The sequence below is a fragment of the Phacochoerus africanus genome, chromosome 6 (genome assembly GCF_016906955.1).
Source record: "Phacochoerus africanus isolate WHEZ1 chromosome 6, ROS_Pafr_v1, whole genome shotgun sequence".
Classification (NCBI taxonomy): Eukaryota; Metazoa; Chordata; class Mammalia; order Artiodactyla; family Suidae; genus Phacochoerus; species Phacochoerus africanus.
The window spans coordinates 37918212-37939403 of record NC_062549.1 but is presented as its reverse complement, the minus strand read 5'-3'; the positions used below and the strand labels follow the sequence as shown (position 1 = coordinate 37939403).

Genomic DNA, 21192 nt, shown 5'->3' with positions numbered 1-21192 from the left:
CTAACACCCATTCACCCTTCTCCTGCTAACATACTCTCATTTTCATTCAGGGAATTATTACTTGCCCATCCTCAGACCACGTATTTGTAACACTCAGCTCCCTCCTAGCTTCAGGTTAGACACATGCCCTAGATCTAATCCAATTACCACATCACATTCCAGTGGCCACAGAGACAGGTGTGAGATACAAGACTGCTGGATTTCATCTAGAAAGGTATAATCCAGGTAGCTGCTGGTAGCCATCTTGTAACAATGAGGCCACAAGTCTGAGAGTTCAATCAATACTGGGGTATCAGAACAAAGCAATGAATCCAAAGAATTCCTTTCACTCTGATTCAAACCATGCATGAAACTAGCTCTGCAAAGATTTTTTTGTTATGTGAACAAATAAATTCCCTTTTTTACATAAGTCAGTTTAGGAAAACTTTTCTGTAATTTACAACCAAGAGTTGAAACTGACATAGTAGATTTCAAATAGATAACCAAAAAGTGAGGAAGTTCTCGGAAAAGAGGTTTGTATAAAGCACAAACCACTGCACAACTCTCAAAATGCTAGAGGTTATTCCTGATATTTAGCAGCATATGATCTCTGAGGCTGATTTCTATTTTCTGCCTCCAAACAAAGGGGTTATAATAATTAGGGACAGGGGAAGTAGAATAAGCATGTCTTTTAAGAGAAGCATCCAGGCTTTTTTTTAAAGTTTCCTTTCTGCCTTCATTCTCTATTATCACCTGCCTCAACCAATAAATGTTTACTCCAAATTATATTAACACTGCATTTAGATATGTCATTTTACAGAACTCCTTGAATGTCTCACTGTTTTTTAGTTTTTACAATATACATGATATAATCAATACACAATGGTGACCAAAACCACTTGCTATAAATCAATGGTTTAGAGAAATTTGGGGAGTTAAGTAGCAATCTCTGACATACCTAAATCTAAAAAGTAATACTTAAGCTTACATGTAAGACCTTATCTGAACATCCATCAAGCTTCAGGTTCCAACTGCTTTACAATCAACATTTCTTCCCCTCTTACTCCTTCTTTCTTGGAAAAAAAATACATGCATTTAATGGGGCCCTTAGGCATTCAACATGAGGAAAACACTGGAAAAAACAACAGGGCGGAGTTCCCATTGTGGCTCAGTGGTTAACGAATCCGACTAGGAACCAGGAGGTTGCGGGTTTGATCCCTGGCCTCGCTCAGTGGGTTAAGGATCCGGTGTTGCCGTGAGCTGCGGTATAGGTCACAGATGCAGCTCGGATCCTGTGTTGCTGTGGCTCTGGCGTAGGCTGGCGGCTACAGCTCCAATTGGACCCTAGCCCGGGGACCTCCATATGCCATGGTAGCAGCCCCAGAAAAGGCAAAAAGAAAAAAAAAAACAAAAACAAAAACAAACAGGGCAACTCAGTAACTCCCTTCCGCTCTAACCACTTTTTCTTATCCCTCCCAAAAACTAGAGGGTTGAGGGTATAAAATATCCAAGGTTTTAAACAATAAAAACTTTATGGGGTTCTTCCAGAAAAACACAAATCTGCTCAACACAAAGTACATACATTAGGAAACATAACTAGAATATTTTAGCCATTATCATATACAAAAGGCCAGAGAGAGGTTGTCTTTCATGAAATCTGGATTGCAGATGTCTGGCAAAAAAAAAAAAAAATTAATAATCTATCACAAAGCCCCACAACTAGTGATTCAAAATGAAAGCTTTCACTACTTACACCATATGTAAATATACATATATACACGCTGCTTATAATCCCTTGATCTGAAGAGAAAGAGAACTGATACTCTACTGTGAAAATGGTCAGTGGGCAGACATTTTAAAATCCTTTCCCACATGAAAAGATTCCTGAAAAAGAGATCAGAAGACAACAGAAAAGCACTCAATATATATGGAGTTATAAAGCCCGTATGAACTAGTATCTATTACACAAAGGAGAACATGCAACAAAGTGATTAGGAAAGTCAAACATGAATTAGTCCAATAACACAGAGGCAAATATAACCCCCAAAAGTACTTTATGGAACAGAAATCCACACATATCAAAAAGATGTCTATTATTAACAATGAAATAATATCAAACTTTGAAGCTCCAAATAAATCTTAAATCAGTAAGAAATTGGTATGCCTTCACTAAGGGAAAAAAACTGTTTGAAGTAATACACAATTAACATCAAGGCAGAACACATATTTTTAAAATACAACAAATCAAACATTCACCAAAAAGACATTATGTACAATGCATTAATTCTAAAGGCACTAAATATCCTAGTATATTTTGAATAGCCACTGCTTAATTTTATTACAGAAACTCTCACTGTACCTAAAAATGTAAGCTCTATCTCATGGAGTGTATACCTCTCCCATAAACAATGATAGTTCAAAGTACCAGTGGTGACTGCTCAGGATCCTGTCCTTGGTTCCACACTCCTCTATAATACAGAATAATACCTCTGTATTATTCTACTCAAGCACATTCTCTGATAATGGTCACAATGAAAAGATACTCCCATCAATACAAGTGAGAAGATGGGACAATGATGACAATACAAAGAGCAAATAGATACAGGGCTTTTATGTACCAAGCGTTGTTCCTAGCACTTTAGATATGTATAATCTTCCAAACAAAATAAAGTAGGGTAGATGTCTTATCCCATTTAGCAGATGAAGAAAATGAGTCACAAAAAAGTTCAGAAACTTGCCCAAGTTCACACAAGTAGTATGTAGCAGAGCCAGAATTCAAGAGCCTGGTTCCAGAGTCTGTGCTCTTTACTAAAGTTCAATTCTAGCAGTTAGCTATAATTTCAACCCTTTCTTTTCCTCTAATCTATTCACCACCCTATGAATCAGTTTCTCATCTAGAATATCGGTCAATAATCATAGTTTTTACCTCAAAGAGTTGTTCAGTCCTTACATGAAGATTAAGTACAATAATCTACATGATGTGCCTGGCACACACCAATACTATAGCAACGGTTCTCAGAGTACCTACCAAACATTTGTCACTGGAGTTGAGAATCACTGCTATAAAACTAACCACCAGTAAGAGTTTACCAAGGAAAATGGTCTCAATAGGTCCATCCCAAATCTAAAGTGAAGCCTAAATAAAATTAGATTTCCCCTATTGTTTCCATTATAGAATAGCAAGTCTACCAGCAGCCTTCAGGAAAATACATATACATAAACTTAGAAATTGCTCTCTTAGGTCTGGAACTTTCTCTCCATTATTTTGCATTCCTTCAATGACTCCTTCCCTACTCCCAACGAATCACAGAAATACTTCCCCCTGGTAAAACCAAACACTAAAAATTTCTCTTGTCATTTACATAAGTTTTAAGACACAAACTTTACCTGGTATTTTAATGCCATTTTCATCTTCACAGCTGGGTACTAGGCACTCTGAAAGGTTTCAACTAGAATATTACTTTCAGAGTTTGCCCTCACCTACGAGCTACAAAACTATGGAGACTGAAAGAACAAGAGCAAGTCCAAGATCTAGTGCTGATCAACATTCAAGTTTGCTCCTAATTTTCCGTTGTGACAGCATTCTGGGACATTCTAGGACAACTGTGCTAGGATTTTTCTAAGGTACAGATGGACCAAGAAAACCCCTAGATGAACCAGAGGGGCCTTATATATTCAACTTGACAAGAGATTATCCAATTGTACTCCTCAAAGTAACTGCACTAATTAAACACCAAAGAGTATGAAAGCATATATAGTATACATAAGATAGCTGGGGCAGGGGAGAGGAGATATCATTCATTCAGGTTCAAAAACCAATCAGAATTTGGAGTTAATTTGTTTAGTTATCCTTCTTCCTTCTAAAATCCAATTTAAACTGATAGAAAAAAAATTTAAATAAACTAATAACAAAAGAATCAGCGCAGGGGAGTATTAGTAAATTTGAAAGCATTTCTATGAAGAAAGTCATAGCCAAGAGCAGGCAAAGAAGGGGTCTGCAACGAAAGGCATGATTACCAAGTAAACTTCAAAGAGGCTCTAAGTTAGAATCACTGGGTAAGAAGGGCAGGACTGAGAAGGAAAATGGAAAAGGTTGGTTAGCTTTTCCAAGGGAGCTTTGAAAAGTAGAAAATAGAACAAGAGTTGGCTCCTCATCTCTATTCTGTACATATAGATTATATGTACTCTGGCATTTATCCCAGAATGCAGGCAATTTTGGGGAGGGGAGTGACTTAAGAAACTGAATAAATTGCTTCTGTGAGCCCCTCTCCCTAAAGTCAGCCACCAGCCTGATCATCCCAACACTACACCTGTCAATCAAAAAACATCATCCCCATGCTTCCAGTGAGAGCCAGTCAGCCTTCCTGGTGGTCAGCCCACCATGGGCAAGACCAGGATCAAGCAAGTGAAACAATAATCCCAGAGGAAATAGAGATTATTTAGGAAATAAAAAATTATTGTTTAAGACTCTGAATCCCTGTCTCAGCATCAAGATGTTGTAAAAAAAAGAATAATGAAAAACAGAGTTTTTATAAATCAAAATGTAACTGCTGAAATAAAAAGTTCAGTGAGAAGAGTCAGAAAATAAAGTAGAAAAAAAAAACACCGCCAACCCATCCCCAAAAAGGAAACAGAAAATCTAGGAAGAAAAAAAGAATAAAATTCAGGAGATTTTACCATCCAATGAAGAAAATAGAAGGGGAAATTATCAAAGAAGTTTTTCCAAAGCTGAAAGACCAGTGGTTATTTGAAAGGAACTACTGAGCGTTGAACCTAACTAATAAAAAGAACTCACACCCAGGCACACATCCTTGTGAAATGATCTTCTTTATGCAACACCAGAAACATCACAATAAAAAGAAAAGTATAAAAAGTTCCAAATCAGAAGAACCTACAAAAATAAATAAGACTCTGAAAGGCATTATCAAGAACACTAGCAACACTGACCACTAGAAGATAATGGAGGAAAGCTATCAAAGAAAAGCTTTTCTGAGAGGAACTTATTTTCACCGTAAAATTCTACATAGGCTACTCTCAGCCAAGTATGAAAGCAAAATGAAGGCATTTTCAGATGTGCAAGGACTCAAATAATGACCCCTTACTCTTGTATCTCGAAGAAGATAGTTTAGGAAGAATACAAAACAAAGTGGAAAGCCAAGGACATAGAAAATACACAAGAAAATGGTGGCACTAACCCAGGAATCCAGTGAAAAGAAATTCGAAGGATGCAGCTGTACAGCAGACCTAAAAAGTAATGAGTCCATATTAGAACAAGAAATCAGGAAGCTCCAAAGAATGTCTTCTCAGAGAAAAAATCAAATAAATTCCAGGAAAGATAAATGAGTAAGAAGCAAAAAGACATTAGTGAAATGATAAAGATGGCAAATGCTGTTTCTTTCAACATGAAAAAAAAGAAAAATAAAAAATTGTATAACATCATAATCCTATCATAGATCCATCAAACTAATATAAGACAATGATTTTGAGCAATAAACTAAGTATGAGAAAAGTATATTCATTTAAACCAGACCCTGGGAATATTTTCCTTCCGTTGACCTAGGAGTATGGCACTGGACTTTTAAAGATGGAAATATAATTTTAGCACATTATTGTTTCCTCTTCCAAGATGTCCTTTTCCCTCTCTTCTCTGAGTCATTTACTCATCCATTCACTCATGCATGCAACAAATATTTACTGAGCATCCTACATCTATCTGAGGAGCAGAGATAGAACAGTGAACAAAGAAGCAAAACCTTGCCCTGGCAGAGCCTCATTCTAATGATAGATGACTCCTCCTCTTTCAAGAAGTGAGCTTCCAAGCTAAGTGCTTCTTCCTTGCTACTCCTAAAGTTTAGAACTCCAATTCTTTATGGGAATCAAATTTAGCTTTCTCCATACATATTACCTCGACTAGTCTATAAAGAATGCAACAACAGCAACATTTATTATAGTTATTTGTACCTCTACTGCAGAGCACTAGGCCTAGATCGATAAATGTGTTTTGAACGTTATAATTGAACCAAAATGTAAATAAACTGTAAAATGAAAAGTAAAATGTAAAGCACTGTATGAATGTTACTTATTATTTAACAGATGCAGAAGATGAAATCCCCAGATTATAAAACTAGTTTATGGAAAAGCCAAAACTAAAATCCGTAGTACTAGGCTGAATTAAAGTAAGCGGTCAAGTCAAAAAATGGGCCAAAATGAGAAAGAAAAACCTTAGGCATTTTCTTAGAACATTTTCAAATACACAATAAATGTCTAAGACATAGATTCTATATCTTCCATATGTCAAGGCATAACTTAACAATTACGTAAACATCACTTTGAAAGCCTCTAATCAAAAATATAATCTATCTTTAAAAAGCTTTAATTTCAGAGTTGTGTATTTTTACTTTGCAGTATATACTTGAAATGCGTAAATATTTAGAACTTAAATTACATCGAACATAAAATATATTGGTTTTTATAATATTTCCTCACAAGAAAACTTTCAAAATTATTGCAATAAATATTTTATGCATTTATTCCCATAAATACTGGACTTTTAATTCTTTTTAAACTCAGAAACACTCAGGAAAAAAAGTAAGGCTTACATTAGCTTTCTTAACAACATCAAAAAGTCAGATTTCTTTTTCATCAGCCAAAGGAGGCCTAAAGTTAAAGTTATTGAGATACACATTCATAAAAATGCAAAAAAATTAAATTTACATAAACAGAAGTTCTGTAAAAAACCAATGCAACAGATCCAGTTATTTCACACCTTCCAAGGTTAGTGGTAAGCACACTTTTTACAGCCTTTCTTTGGTATATGATCATATCGGTTCAACAACCACATCATTATTACTAAATAGTAGTAGCAGAGTTCCCGTCGTGGCTCAGTGGTTAACAAATCCAACTAGGAACCATGAGGTTGCGGATTCGATCCCTGGCCTCGCTCAGTGGGTTAAGGGTCCGGCATTGCCGTGAGCTGTGGTGTAGGTTGCAGACACGGCTTGGATCCCTCGTTGCTGTGGCTCTGGTGTAGGCCGGCAGCTACAGCTCCGATTCGACTCCTAGCCTGGGAATCTCCATATGCCGCGGGAGCGGCTCAAGAAAAAGCAAAAAAAAAGACAAAAAAAACCCCACCACTAAATAGTAGTAGCCATGCAAATTATAATTTACCTACAAAAAAATAACACTGAATAGAAGAGCAGGATTGTGCTATATTCACAGAATAAGCAGCCGAGGAAATAATCCTGTTTCAGTTTCAACAAACGTTTATCAAAGGTTGCTATATGCCACTAGCTATTTCAGGCACATAAAATAGTTCCAAGATGAAGGTATAAAAATTTCCGCCCTGGAGTGGCTTACAGTAGGGGAAGGCAACTGCAATTACTCTTCCCCTAAAGACTAAAAGCTGACTAATAATTAAGCGTGATTCCAAAGAACCAAAGACCACAATAAAGTTATCTACACAGAGATTTCACCAAATTTAAGAGATGGTTTTAAATATTGTTTAAAAAAGAAAAAAAAAAGTCAGTTACTAAAGATACATGATACCAGGACTTAAGCTGTGTTCGTGGGTGTGATCACAGAAATCAGTAATTTAACTCACATATACTTATTTATAGATCCCTCCAATATTTACAAACCAATCCAATGAATACTAACCAAATAGTGATTTTTACTCTAAATGCAACCAGGAAACTCAGGGAAATATCACCCATTGGAATATAGGGGAGTTTCACCATCATCCTACCTCTAGTACTACTATCATTAATTACCACAATCACCACATTAGCAGCTCATATGCTGCCTGTTAAGCAGCAACACTTAAAAAGACACAATCCAATCGCAACTCACTGCTACTCAGCCTCAATTCCAATCATGGAATGTGCCTGATTAACCCCCAAACTTAATTCTACGCCTTTATCTTTAGATGTTTCCTGAAGAAATGGATAGGTCAGGGCTGAAAACCTCTAAAAAGGATATTTTGAAAGTCTGTTTTTAATATCTATGCTGACAGATAGCTGGCTTTTTTACTTTTAAAATGATATGTGAAGCACTCATATAACTTTTAGCAAACTGTCAAACAATCCTGCAAACTGATAAGAAAAAGAACACCAACAACAATGAAGGCAAAGGATGGCCCCAAAAGGAAATAAAAGAGCCAATACACATGCGAAAAGTTGCTCAAGTCTAACTAGCAGTAAAATAAGTAATAATACCAGTAAAAATTATAATAATATTGTCAGCTAGAATTTATTGCAATCTTTATGTAAGAGTGAATTTGCAATAAAGACTTACCTATTTAATTAATCAACCAATTACTGAATAGATGAGAAACTACCTGGGAAAATAGCGAAAGTTTCAAAGAGGAGGTGAGCTGGTCTTTCACAAATACAAATTCAGTTGGCAAAGACTGGAGATAGGGAAATACTCAAAAGTGGGGGAGATGAGGCAAAAGCCTACAAGAAAATAACAAAATATGAATCCAGTTTATTCTAGGAGCCAGTTCTTATTGTGACACTGGAGTCTAAATGGTGCCATTAAAAAGTGTGAAGTTATGAAACAGTACAGATAAGAGGGAGGTAAAATGTAAATGCTGTTATACTTCAGGTTAAAAGGCTGAACTTAATTTGTTTAAGGTATGGAACTTAATCAGATTTGTTTTTTCCTGTGCCTTTAATTTTTAAAGAAATATTTGATTTTAAAAAAACAGCAATTAAATAAAAAATCAAGAACAGTTCATCCCTAATGAGATTTCTTTCAAAGAAAAGCATAATCCAACCAAAAGTGTGTTACTTAGATGGTTTTCTATGAGTCATTCCTCTTAACACAAATCAAAAATCTAAAAGAAACTGCCAACCTAGAATTCCTTACCCAGCAAATATATCGTTTGAAAATGAAGTGAAATAACATTTTCATAACAAAAAAGAGGATCTTATCAACATTATACCTACACATAAAGAAACACTAAAGAACACTGTTCTTCAGGCAACTAAGAAATGCAGAAATAGTATAAAGAGCAATAAAAGTGTAAATATAAGCTGACAATATAAGACAATAACAACTTGTGCTGTTTAAAATGTATACAGAATTTAAATACATAGGCTGTAACAAAAAACAAAAGAGCATATAAAGCCTTAAACAAAAAAAAAGTTCCCATAGGAAAAGACTGATTGTCTGTGACCGTGAAAACAATTAACTACTGGAGTGAATTTTAACAGATCAAAGACAACTGTTTCACTGGTCACATTTTTGAAAGCCAGCCAATCAGTAAGAGTCATATCTCTGAAATTCAAACAATCAAGATTACTACTCCAGTGAACATTCCCATAAAATGATCAAATATTTACAATGTCCAAGTGTTTAAAAAAAAAAAAAAAAAAACAGGATAATCCATATTCCCATATACTGCCAACCTTCATAACTAGGGTACTCTCTTTAGATAATACATAAATGAAGGAGAAGTAGCATTAAGTAGCACAGAAATATTCTTAAAGTTGAACAGGAGCTGTTATCAAGGCAATATTCAGAGATAAGCTACCTACAGCTCCCAAGCCATCCCCTGCAGCTCTGGGTTCTTTTTCACACCTGGGAATCAGGCTATTCTATGTCTCCCCAGGCCAAAGGATAATTGTTCTGTGAGAATAGCATTTAGACTATTCCAAATGTTAGGTGGATTCTGTCTTCTAAAACAGGCAAATGGTGTAAAATCTCTCCTGTGATAACTGAGGAAGAAAATTCCTGATAATAATGATTCCATCCACATCCATCTTTTGGAACTACAGTATACCTTCACGGTGTGTATTTATTAGCAACAAGTAATAAAGTACTTGGATCAAATTCTTCCTATGTACTCAAAATGGTAACATGTAACATTTAAAATAATGAAAAAAATTCTCCATTTCACACAGTTTTCCTTCACATTTCTATGTGGTAATTTAAAATACTAAACGCACCAAGTTTAGCCTTGAAATGGTGTTTAAACAATTCTCTGACTGGAGATAATTATTTTCAGTTAAAGTACTGTTCTGCCACTCAAGAGTCATCTGATTTACATAAATGTTAGTTAAGCACCACAGAAATTTTAAAACATGTAATTAGAATGTCACAAATAACTTAATCCATTCTGTCAAAACAGGGATTATTTTAACAACTCTTTCACTTACTTTAGAAGAAATCCTATTTACTGTATTTTCTCTAACAGAAAAAAAAAATCAGTAGGATAAACTTACAACATCCCTCCCAATCAAACTTTAAAATGATTCTGGTTAACCACAAATTGACTCAAGTAGCTAAGTATTTTTCTGAATATATTTTACCGAAACATGTCTAACATGTAATAATGACATATAGTAAATGGGTTACTGTTTTACAGAATTACAAATTACTGGACTTCCCATGTGGCTCACAACAGAATTACCAATTATTTTGCTGATTTATTATTCTTAGTCATTCACAGGTTTGTTTTTGTTTTGGGGTTTTTTGTTTTTTGTCTTTTTAGGGCCTCATCCTCGGCATATGGAGAGTCCCAGGCTAGAGGTCAAATTGGAGTTGTAGCCACTGGCCTATACCACAGCTACAGCAACGCTAGATCTGAGCTGTGTCTGTGACGTGGCCACACCATAACTCATGGCAATGGAGGATCCTTAACCCTCTGAGCAAGGCCAGGGATCAGACCTGCATCTTCATGGATGCTAGATAGGTTCATTTCCACTGAGCCACGATGTGAACTCCCATTCACAGGTTTTAAAAAGGTCATTTTGTCCTTACAAATTATCCAAATAAACTAGGTGCATTGCTACCCTAAAGTAAACAATTTTGTAAGTTGCTCTTTTGCTCAGGGTTAAAACGTAGCCATAAAAGGTTATCAATAAGTAACACATTTCATTAAGCTGAATTTACCAGGAAAAAAAATTATGATCCAGCTCTATTACTTTCAAACATCCTGACAATATTTGGGAAAATAAGATAAAAACTGTTTTTCAGTTATTTTTAAGGTTCAGAAACATAAAACTTCAAATGTTTACTAACCATACGTTATAATACAAAAAACTTAAAGAAATAGGAATATTATGAACTTTAAATAAGTTCTAGCCATAACTTACTGAACTCACATTAATAAAGAACATGCACACTGGCTGAAGAAGAGGAGTACCATGGTAGTTTCTTGGTGACTAACCAAAAATGACCCTAATAAATTAAACAATCATATGTTTGCTATACAAAAATCGGTGGCTGATTCTCACACCTCTTACGAGATCCCTTTACACTGTAAAACCTTTTCTTTTTTCACACTAATATTTCCTTTGTAACAAAACACTAACTAGTCAGGTTCTAAAACATGAATCTTTAGAAATAAGATTAGCAAAACAATTTAAAAATACTTACTGTCTTGTTTCGTAATCTAATTATGTCCGAGACAGAGCCAGCTCCACAGTACTCCATAACAATCCAGAGGTCTGTATTCTTAAAGTAACTGCCATAGTACTTTACAACATATGGGCTAAAGAAAAATACATAGACAGTTAAACCCAGTTAATTCCCAAAGAAAAAATTTCTTAATCCCAATACAAAGTATTTTCAACATTTCATAATGTTTCAATAAGTAAACAATGAGTAAACTAATATTGTACATAGAATTGTCTCTATGTAGGGTTCACCAACTGTGTATAATTAGGCTTTAATTCATGGATGAAATTTAACAGGATTACAAACCAGAGGAGGTCCAAATGTTTAGGGTGATTCCAAAGAAAATGAAGCTCTGCTTTGGCAGAAGACATTTAACATAAGATACAAGTGAAAATATTTTCCTTTAACTAAAGCACTTTAAATATAAATCTTCTAAAGGAGTTTGTATTCAGTCAAATATTAACACTCGACTTTAAAATATTTATATTTCAATGAGGTCATAAAACATTTTTTTAATTCTCTCTTCTTTTGGCCTTTAAAATCCTGGATAAAATATTGTAATTTTTGTGCTTTAAATTCAGATAATTACAATTATAATTACTGAAGATTTAAAATATTTATATCTTTCAGAGTAGAATAAACTTTAGTAGAAAGGGTGGGATTTGAATTACAGAAAAAAAGTTGAAGCTTCAAGTTGTGGGTGCAGAAGAGAAGAACATGCCCAACTCAGAAAGGTACATTCATAGAATACATAAAAAGGTGAAAAATATAAAGCAGCATAAAATAGTAAAGTAGTATACACTTTAAATACTATAAGAGCTCAAAGGAGGACGTGACCATAGTGGAATCACCCAAGAGAACTCCATGAAAGACCATAAGCAAAGGCACAAAAATAGAAAGAGAAAAACCAAGAATGGCATGTTTAGGGAACAACTTGTTCAACAGATATTTCTATCTAAAAGTAGCTATAATAAAAAGTGGCATTAGTATAAGATAAATAAGACACAGGAATCAAATAAGCAAAAAAGAATAATAAAAAATGGAATGTACTATAAAAGACCACATAAAGAGATTAGGGATTAAGAGAAAATGGTCAGGGGAAAGACTTCTCCGTAAAGCCTTTGCAATTTTAACTAAATCTTAAAGTCAAAGGTAGATCAGAGGAGTTGGAGATTAAGGGTTTGTACTAAAACAGGCTAGAATTCAATCATGTTTTATCTCTGCTGTTCCTCACTCACTATCTCTTGCACAGACTGGCTTTGGTCTCCTTGTCATAGTTTTTTCCTCCACTCTAATCAATACTCCATATAGTTGACAAGGTAACTGTCCTTTAAAATGAAAGTAAAATAAGCTGATCCTATTGCTCTCCCAATTAAAATAAATAAACAAAAAACACCAATGGCTCTTCATTACCAAAAGGAGAAAGACAGAACTGCTTTGTATCATATACATGACCTTTCAAAGTCTTCCTCTACCCACATCTCTCATTATTCCCCATCTCACACCTTAAATCTGCAGACAACACTCAACTTTGCTAGGTGATGGGAATGGAAAGTATACATTAAGAGTTCAGGAGTTCCCGTCGTGGCACAGTGCTTAACGAATCCGACTAGGAACCATGAGGTGGCGGGTTCGGTCCCTACCCTTGCTCAGTGGGTTGACGATCCGGCGTTGCCGTGAGCTGTGGTGTAGGTTGCAGATGCGGCTCGGATCCTGTGTTGCTGTGGCTCTGGCGTAGGCCGGTGGCTACAGCTCCGATTAGACCCCTAGCCTGGGAACCTCCATATGCCAAGGGAGCGGCCCAAGAAATAGCAAAAAGACCAAAAAAAAAAAAAAAAAGAGTTCATAAATATTCACTAAACCAGTAAAAAGTGCATGTTCACAAGTGAATCTAACCTATAGAGCCAGAACTTTAACATAAGGGAAACATAAAAAGCCTTCTCTACATACACTTCTTTGGAGTATGAGTGGCTGTGTAGAAACCTTTATAGGAAAGGTAGCTGTGTATTAGAATCACTTGTAACCCAGGCCCCACATCTTGAAAGGTTCTAACTCAGTAGGTCTTTTAAAACCTTCATTAGTGACTTTGATATACACCCATAGTTAAGCTTCCCTCCAGAAGACAGACTGCATATCCTTCGGAAGATTTATTTAAATAGTAATTTTCTTATTCAAAATTTTGAGAGAAATAAACAAATGAGAGCTAATCAAACTTCAAAGTTTCTGCAAGTAAAGGAAACCCTAAACAAAATGAAAAGACAACACACAGAAAGGGAGAAAATCTTTGCAAGTGAATCAACTGACAAGGGATTAATCTCCAAAATTTATAAACAACTTCTGCAGCTCCATACCAAAAAAACAAACAAACAAACAACCCCATCAAAAAATGGGCAGAAGATCTAAACAGACAGTTCTCCAAAGAAGACAGACAGATGTCCGAGCAACACATGAAAAGATGTTCAACATCACTCATTATTAGAGAAATGCAAATCAAAACCACTATGAGGTACCACCTTACACCAGCCAGAATGGACATCATCAAAACATCTCTAAACAGTAAGTGCTGGAGAGGATGTAGAGAAAAAGGAACCCTCGTACACTGTTGGTGGGATTGTAAATTGGTGCAACCACTGTGGAAAACAATATGGAGATTCAGCAGAACACTAAAAATAGAACTACCATTTGATCCAGCAATCCCACTCCTGGGCATCTACCCAGAGAAAACCACGACTCCGCAAAGACACATGTACTCCGATGTTCACTGCAGCACTATTTTCAATAGCCAAGACATGGAAACAACCTAAATGTCCATCCACAGAGGAGTGGATCCAGAAGATGTGGTACATGTACACAATATTACTCAGCCATTAAAAGGAATGAAATACCAGCATTTTTAGCAACATGGATGGACCTAGAAACTATCATGCTAAGTGAAGTCAGCCATACAATGAGACACCAACATCAAATGCTTTCACTGACATGTGGAATCTGAAAAAAGGACAGATTGAACTGCTTTGCAGAACAGATGCTGACTCACAGACATCGAAAAACTTATGGTCTCCAGAGGAGACAGTTTGGGGGGGGTGGAGGGATGTGCTTGGTTGTGGGATGGAAATCGTATAAAATCGGATTGTGATGATCATTGTACAACTACAAATGTAATAAATTCACTGAGTAATAAAAAAATAAAATAAATTTTGAGAGGTGTTAAATTAGCAACAAGTTCAAGAGTATGTTCACTGAAAACTACATGAAAATGTATATTTTATCTTGCAATCTATACTAAGTAATAAGCAATTCTAAGGGTAGGATTGACAGCTTCTATGAAAATTAGAAATTCTAATCTGGGCAGCTACCCAAAAAGGCAGATCTATCTCTGACTTTTCTTTTGTTAGGATGGTGTACTACATCGATTAAATTGTGTACATTGAACCATTCTTGTGAATTAGGGATGAATCCCACTTGGTCATGGTGTGTGATCTTTTTTATTGTGTTGTTGGATTCACTTGGCTAAAACTGTTGAGAATTTTTGTGTCTATATTCATCAAAGACAATGGCCTATAACTTTCTTTTTTGGTAGTATCTTTGTCTGGTTTTGGTATTAGAGTGATGGTGGTTTCACAGAATGTCTTTGGAATTCCATCTTCTTCAATCTTTTGGAAGAGTTTAAGAAGGATGGGTGTAAGTTCTTTTGTTGAAGCTGTATTTTGATTTAGGGGTGAGTCAAGGCAACACCATTAGGGAAGGTAAAATTCTCCTCAGAAAATATTTTGTGGCCCCTTCTAATACAGAATCAAGTAGATGCGATCAAGATCCAACAATTCTATATCATAAAAAAGTGGTCTTAACAATTTTAACCTAGAAAAATATTTAAGCAGATAGACCTAAACAGCCACATTAAGGACACACTCAAATACAGTTTCTAGTTTCTATCATTCACTCACCATTTATTCACTGACCCTCTACTCAAGACAGGCCTTAGACCAGATAAACCAGACAGACACAATTCTGACTCTCATATAGCATACTAACATGAAATACAGAGGTACTGGAAAAGTAAACCCACAAACAAATGTAACTACTAGCTGTGGAAAGAAAAGGAGGACTGCTATGGGATAAACTGGATAAGAATTTATTCTGCATTCATCATTTCTATAAATAAAATTATTCTTTCATATGAAAGAATGAAATAGCATCTATATTCCATGGTACCTCCTGACTTAGGAAGCAATGGAGTATATGAAAAAGTTTAAAAGTAGACATGGGTGAGCTTTAACAACAAAACACCTTCTTCTTTTGAGTAGCCATGGATTACAAATTACATTTGGAAAAGAAAGAAATGTTTACACCCCAAAGTTTATATGTAATAGTGGCCTACTATTGGTCATCTTATGATATCTTCTATATCAGTGTTTTAAAGCACATATAACATCTTGCAATTACTTTGTCACTGACTTTCATCTGCCACCCCTGGGAAAAAATAAGCTCCATGAGGATAGATGCCCATCGTGCCTGCTCTCCATTTTCTTTTCAGTGCCTCCCTTCTTAAATGTGCAATGAATAAATAAACAAATTAACAATCACACAAAAATTAACAGCAGATAACTAATTCAGGCCTCCCCAAAGGAATAACATTTAAACTAAGAGTCAAAGGTTGGCTAGAAGTTAACCAGTTATAAAGAGCATTCAAGTATGAAGAATGGTCTGTGCAAAGGCCCTGAGGAGAGAAATAGCAAATAATTTTCAAGGGATTAGGGTGCCTAAAACAAAGTGAGTGAAAAATAAGGTAGAACATAACATAAAGTAGCTGCAGATGGAGGCAAGAGACCGATAATGAAGGGCTTCAAGACCAAGGTAAGAAGATTGGGCTTTAACAGCTATGCAAGAGAAAATCAGAGAAGAATCTTAAGCAGAGGAACAGCATGGTCTAATTTATACTTTTGAGATTCCTCTGGCTGCTGCTTCAAAGCTAAATTATAGGAACGTAAATATGAACACAGGTAGACCAGTTAGAAGTTGTGTTGGTCTATGCATGCAGGAGACTTTATTAATTATATCTTTTTATTTTCTGTATATGTGCTGCTTTGACACCTAGGACTTAGTGACAAAGCATCCACTGTTCCCTTAAGGAAGGCTAATTACTAGAGGTAGCATCTGTGAGCATACCCTTCACAAGCAAACAAGTCAATTTAAAGTCCAAGCTCCCAACCACCTCCAGGGTCACTACTTCCTAGCCCTAATCACCCCAGGGCCATATACCAGACCAAAAGGGAAAGTAGAGCACAATGAAATTAATCAAACCAGCCAATCCTAAACCTGTTTATTCAGTCTCACCACTTCCTTCCCACAGATACCACAATAAAGGCTCATGCCCACATTCCCCCTCTCCCCTCCTGCCTCCTAACTGACCCTGATGTTTCTCTGTATGGGTTTTCCTTCCCTTTCTCACCCCCAACCCTTCTGGGACCTGTAAGTTTAACAATCTATCTCCTGATATGCTGGTCTCATCACACTTTAATTAAAAAAAAAAACTTACATTTAAAAAATGAATGGTAGTTTGGAGGAGGAGTAGAAGAAACAGAAAACAAGTACAAGAGCTATTTTCATGGTACACTCAATGCAATTTGATAATGATATAGACTATCAGTTTATCATTTATCAATTATCATCAAAATTGCTAATTATTAACATTAGAATTAGATTATTAGAATGTATTAACAATTAGAATTGTTAATAATCATTAGAATTGTTAATAACCGCTATTAACATTAGCAAGTTAGAATACAGTGACCAACTTTCCCACTGTGTTTTATTCACTGTGTGCACAGAGTGAATATAAATTAAAGACTGGCAAATTAAAGATTGAAATGCAAAGTCACCACTTTGAAAAATTACAAACACAGACATAAATGAACTCAGAGAGTTCAAGACTTGGGACTTCTACCTAAGGCTGTTTCCACTTACATAGATGTTATTTATTCACCATTCATTCATGTATTATTTTAAAATAACCAGCATTCACTAAACAACATATATAGCCTAGTGGCAGATGCTAGGGAGAAAAATGGGTAGAATTCAGCCTAGTGACAGAGAAGAAAAGGCAGTCCAGGCAATGAGGAGCTCATGGGGAATTTATACAAGAAAATAATACAATCAAATAGCATTTAAATAGGATTATCCAGGAGTTCCCACTGTGGAACAGTGGGTTAAGAATCTGTGGTGTCTCAGATGGCTAAGAGGGTTAAGGATCCAGTGTAGGTCACATCTGTGGCCAGGATTTGATCCCTGATCTGGCATTCCCATATGCCAGGGGCACAGTCAACAACAATAAACAAACAGTTAAAGAGGATTATCCAGTGCAGGATTGTTACAGGCCAAAGATGACATTGTTCATTCTAGCTGGAACGTTAGCTAACTATGAAATTATTTAGATATACTAACATATTTTTTTTTAACCACACATTGCTTATTAAAGGCTGAAGACAAAACAGGGAGCGCTTCCTTCAAAACACTAGCTCAGTGTTACTTAAAATTTTAAGCAACACACAAAGACTCTTGACTAAGCCACCGTATGGACTTATAGGACATATGAGAACCCAGCAATTCTGTGTATTCTTGGCACAGTTAAATAGTTAAATATGACTTTTGAAAATTCCACTGGGTAGAGGGACAAGGAAGATACAAGTCAAATTACAGTATACACCAGGAAACAAAGGTGAAACATGATGCCTTGATAACTGGGGTAAAACTCATGAGATAGATGCTACTCCTTTCTCCTGTGCCACTCCTCTCCCTTTCACTCTCCTGTCCCACTCATTTATTTCCTTTTCCCTATTTAAAACCTTCAGTCCAGTGAAACTACAGAGCATGTTCCTCTTTTTCTCCTTTTTTTTGTTTTTTTGTTTCTTTTTTTGGCTTCCTCTCATATCCTGCCTAATGCATCATATCCTTGCCATACCTCTGTTTTCATTTCATATCCCCCCAAACCCCTATCCTAATGGTCTTCCTCTGGTGTCACAAGTCAAAATAGTAGTAGTATAAAAAGAGAATTGAGGAAAAAAACAGAGACACCAGGGAGGGAAAAATGAAGCTGCTATAAACATCCATGTGAAAGTTTTTGTGTGGACATAAATTTTTAACTCCATTGGGTAAATACTAAGGAGCATGACTGCTGGTTCACATGGTTAAAAGTACATTTTTGCAAGAAAACTGCCAAACTGACTTCTAAACTAGCAAAACTATTTTGCATTCCCACCAGCAATGAATGGACATTCCTATTGCTCCACATTCTTGCCAGCATTGGGTTTTGTCAGTGTTCCAGATTTTGGCCATTCTAATAGGTGTGTAGTGGAATTTCATTGTTTTAATTTGCATTTATTTGATAACATATGATGTGGAGCATCATTTCATATGCTTATTTGCATATCTTTTCTGATGAGGTACTGTTTCCTTCCAAATTATTTTAATGCCAATTCTCAATAACACGTCTACCTTAATACTAATAAGCAGTAGTTAAAATGTAATGCTTTAGGAGTTTCCATTGTGGCACAGTAGAAACAAATCTGACTAGTATCCATGAGGATGTGGGTTCAATCCCTGGCCTCACTCACTGGGTTGGGGATCCAGCGTTGCCTTGAGCTGTGATGACTGAAGACTTGGCTCGGATCCCGCATTGCAATGGCTATGGTGTAAACCAGCATCTGCAGCTCCAATTAGACCCCTACCCTGGGAATTTCCATATGCTAGGAATGCGGGCCCTAAACAACAACAACAACAACAAAACTGTAATGCTTGATCCTGTCATCATTCATTTCTCAGTTTTTCACTTACCTTATCTTTAGGCATTTTGAGGATCTTTTAACCAACTAATTTTTTTAACCCTTCACCACTTCCTATGTTTAGTATGAATGTAAAAATGAAATCTAGAAGATGGGATCCATTTATCAATACTTGTTTCACCATCTTTCATTCAACAAATATTTGAGAAGTACAGGCATTCTGCTTTTATAAAGAGGTAGAAAATTTCTAAAATTTATTCACATTTTCTTCCTCTTTAATTCGTTAATTTTCTTTCTCCTTAGTGGTTTAAAGTACATAACAAGAAAAAAGATTAAATTTCCCTAGCGTCCCCTCAACCGACAATGCTCTTCCACATATTCCTTACAGATATCCATTCACATTCATTCCACAAAAACGTACTGTGCCAGGCATTGTAATGTATACTAAGAAATATGATTCCCTCTCTCAAGGAATGAAGAAGGGCTAAAGATAAAACATTTCAGAAGGAGACTCTGCAAGACAATGTCATCAGAAGGATCAGAAAAAGAGAATTTCCGTTGTGGCTCAGCGGTAACGAGCCTAACTAGGCTCCATGAGGATGCAGGTTCAATAACTGGCCTCATTCAGTGGGTTAAGGATCTGGCACGAGCTGTGGTATAGGTCACAGATGAGGCTCAGATCAAGGCCAGCAATTTCGGCTCCAGTTCAACCCCTAGTCAGATCAAGGCCAGCAATTTCGGCTCCAGTTCAACCCCTAGTCTGAAAATTTCATGTGCTGTAGGTGTGGCTCTGAAAAAAAAAAAAAGAAGTATCAGAAAAAAGAAAAGAGATGTTTCTTGTTGTTTAGAGACTGAAGATGAAGATGCCATTTTAAAAAAAGGAATTTGAAAGTCTTGTGTACAACAATTAAAATTTTGGTTTTAGATTGTTAAATGTGAAGCTGCTTCTGGATATTCCAATTGAGTCATCCAGATAGGAATTAGTAATACTTGTCAATACTTGAGTAATCACTATGAGGCAGGATCCAAGGATACTTAATAAGACATAGTCCTAAAAGCAAAGAATTTCAGAATCAGGTGACAGAGAATGCAAGTAAACTAGTGCTTAAAAGAAAAACTCGGGTCAGAGAAGAGACTGAAAGTGAAAGCACTGGCCAGACCATGACTTTATAGGCCATCCTTAGAAGACTAGATCTATCAAGGCAACAGAGAGCCACTTAAAGGTTTTTTTAAAAGGGAATGGCTTTAAGCATGCATTTCAGAAAGAAAACACTAGCTTCAGGGAAGAAAATGGATAGGAGTAGGCAAAAATGAAAGACAAAGTGAATATACAGGAACGGTTGCAGAAATCTGAGCAAGAGCTAATAGGTACTTAGATGCACAAAGGTTAGAAAAAGAGACGTATAATAGGTAATACTTGTGACACTGCCTTCCCTACACCATACTCAATTAAAATCTCTAAAGCACAACACTAGTACCTGAACTATCTTTAACCAAAATAATAAAATAATAATAAGCCCCTAATGGGCCTAGCACTACCCTATGGTCAATCTTTCCTTTTCTACATCAAACTATGGGAACCACATTCTTATCAAGTTACCAAATTAATAGGAAGGTCTGGGGAAACTTTACAATTATATATATTGATCTGGAAGCTGAGGAATGTATTTTTTTTCCTATAACCACTTGGATCTCCAGTTATATGGCCTTCATGGAAAATATGTAATATAATCTAAATATACAGCACACAATAAAGAAAACTGAACAGACTCACGCAACAAAGTTCCTCTACGATTATTCAGTCACTTCATTAGCCAAAAAGCTTATAATATATGGATCTTACACACTGGAATTTTGGAAGAGGAATTTTTCCATAGATCTCTTACTAACAGGGCCCTGTTTTGTGTCCAGACTCCCTTAAGTTTCCAGCTCTGTCACCATGTGACACAATGCTGATGAATAAAATATAAGCTGAGGGTTTCTGGGAAAGCCCTTTCCGGCTTCTTCTCTTCTTCTTCCTGTCTGATACATA

At 36.0% G+C, this 21192-nt stretch overlaps 1 protein-coding gene across 2 annotated transcripts in view; it reads right to left on the bottom strand.

Annotated features, from left to right (window-relative positions):
- Positions 1 to 21192, bottom strand: part of STK3 (serine/threonine kinase 3) — a 291654-nt gene that overhangs the window by 211947 nt on the left and 58515 nt on the right. For both annotated transcript variants that reach the window (XM_047783544.1, XM_047783543.1), the window contains exon 4: positions 11362 to 11476. In XM_047783544.1, the coding sequence (XP_047639500.1) occupies positions 11362 to 11476 (115 nt within the window). The remainder of the gene's footprint in view (positions 1 to 11361; positions 11477 to 21192) is intronic.